Consider the following 2,152-nt stretch of genomic DNA (forward strand, 5'->3'; position numbering starts at 1 on the left):
GGCAGTTGGACATCCTCCGAGGGCTTCTGGACTACAATAGGGCGCAGTCTGGGCTGAGGGATCTCCCCAAATGCACGAATTTTGTGCACCGGGCCTCTAGTTGTTGAATAAATACCAGCAGCATTTACCACTTTCCAACTTAACAATGACTCAGTAGTGTGCAGGGATGTAAGTCTTTTCTTTTTCAGAGATGTAAATCTTGATGTCTACATTCTCACTGTGCATGCAGTCTCTGACTAAGGCCTGATTTGTTTGACCTATTACTGCTTTCATATGACTGAGTTCATTATAGGCACAAGGTAAGAGCAATACATTTAACCAGTGAGTTCTGTAGTTAGAGATGTGACCACAAGATGACAGTGCACCTCTGCTGATGCTGAATATGTTCATTTCAGAGGATTCTGAATAGGCTATGGCAGAAGCAGAGCCTTTTTCTTATTGGCTGGGTAGACAATGTGAGAAACCATTATGAGTGTTAGAGGAAAAGAAGGGGCAGCCTGATAACAGAAGCAGTTCTGTTGACTGGAGATTGCAAGTCTATAATTGGTCTTAATTAGGAGGAACAATGAAGTCACCCATTGGAGCTTTATTTATGTTCTTGTGGCTGCAGCTGAACTGTGAGTTGAGGGATTTGGGGATAGTATATTAGTAAACATTTCTTTGAAGCCAAGGAATAAATGGGCTTTATGCAGGGTTCCTCTAGTTACTACAGAAAAGGAAAAGGAAATTCTGGATTGTAATTATCAGGAAAAACTTCCCTTTTCCCTGACTCTCTCTTTCTGCATAGGGGTCAGCCATGGAGAGAAAGTGGACCAGCATCCTTCCACCCTGAGTGTCCAGGAGGGAAACACCGCTATTATCAACTGTACTTATTCAGACAGTGCCTCAGCTTACTTTCCTTGGTATAAACAAGAACCTGGAAGAGGTCCCCAGCTCATTATAGACATTCGTTCAAATAAGGACACAAACCCAGTTGGAAGACTCACTGCTTTCTTGAATAAATCGGCCAAACAACTCTCCCTGCGCATCGCAGACACCCAACTTGGAGACTCAGCCGTCTACTTCTGTGCAGCGAGTGCACATTGCTTTCCAGGCACCTGCATCCTGTACACAAACCTGCGAGTGGGGCAGCCCCCTCTGCCTGTGACAGACCTTCAGGCACAGCATTTGTGAAATTGTCTGCAAGTGGAAACTAATGTGTTGCATGTTAAAAACACATAATAAGAAGGTTAGTTTCAAGATGACCCAGAAAGTGTGAAAACATTTTGTTGGAGGACCATTCCTTAATGGATTTTCATTTTGGAATGTAAAGCTCTTTTATTTTATTTATTTAAAAATATATATTCTTATTGATTTCAGAGAGGAAGGGAGAGGGAGAGATAGGAACATCAATGATGAGAGGGACTCATTGGTGGGCTGCCTCCTGAAAGCCCCCCACAGGGACTGAGCCTGTAACCCAGGCACGTGCCTGTCCAGAAATCGAACTGTGACCTACTGAATCATAGGTTGATGTTCAACCATTAAGCCACACCAGGCTATTTTATTTAAAAATATTTTTGGTTAATCCTCCCTTTAGGGTAGTTTAGTTTTTCCATTGTTTTTTTTTTTTTTAAATTCTAAACTTTTTTATTTCAAGAAAAACGATTTCAAATATAATAATGTCACATGCAATAAACATTAATATCTCCAAAAATGATTTTAAATATAATGTTACATCAATAAACACCAATTATTTATGAAAAACTATCTTAAATATAACAATATTACATATAATGAACATTAATATTTCAAGAAAAAAGGATTTTAAGTATAATAATATTACCAAAACTATACTAACATACTAGTAGTCTGATATCACAAAAATTGTAGGAAATATTAAAACCTGCTAGATAACAGGATTACTTCTATATATTTTATTTTATTTCATTTTTTATTTTATTAAAAAAATATATATTTTATTGATTTTTTACAGAGAGGAAGGAAGAGAGATAGAGAGCCAGAAATGTCAATGAGAGAGAAACATCGACCAGCTGCCTCTTGCACACCCCCCACTGGGGATGTGCCCGCAACCAAGGTACATGCCCTTGACCGGAATCGAACCCGGGACCTTTCAGTCTGCAGACCGACGCTCTACCACTGAGCCAAACCAGCT

At 39.5% G+C, this 2,152-nt stretch overlaps 1 gene segment (V, D, J or C); it reads left to right on the plus strand.

Annotated features, from left to right (window-relative positions):
* Positions 1-481: 481 nt before the first annotated feature.
* LOC118724790 lies at positions 482-1,262 on the plus strand. The segment is given in 2 exon segments: positions 482-617; positions 788-1,262. Coding segments are annotated over 2 exon segments (438 nt in total).
* The last annotated feature ends 890 nt before the right edge of the window (positions 1,263-2,152 follow it).

Source organism: Pipistrellus kuhlii, unplaced genomic scaffold (assembly GCF_014108245.1).
Source record: "Pipistrellus kuhlii isolate mPipKuh1 unplaced genomic scaffold, mPipKuh1.p scaffold_m20_p_1, whole genome shotgun sequence".
Classification (NCBI taxonomy): domain Eukaryota; kingdom Metazoa; phylum Chordata; class Mammalia; order Chiroptera; family Vespertilionidae; genus Pipistrellus; species Pipistrellus kuhlii.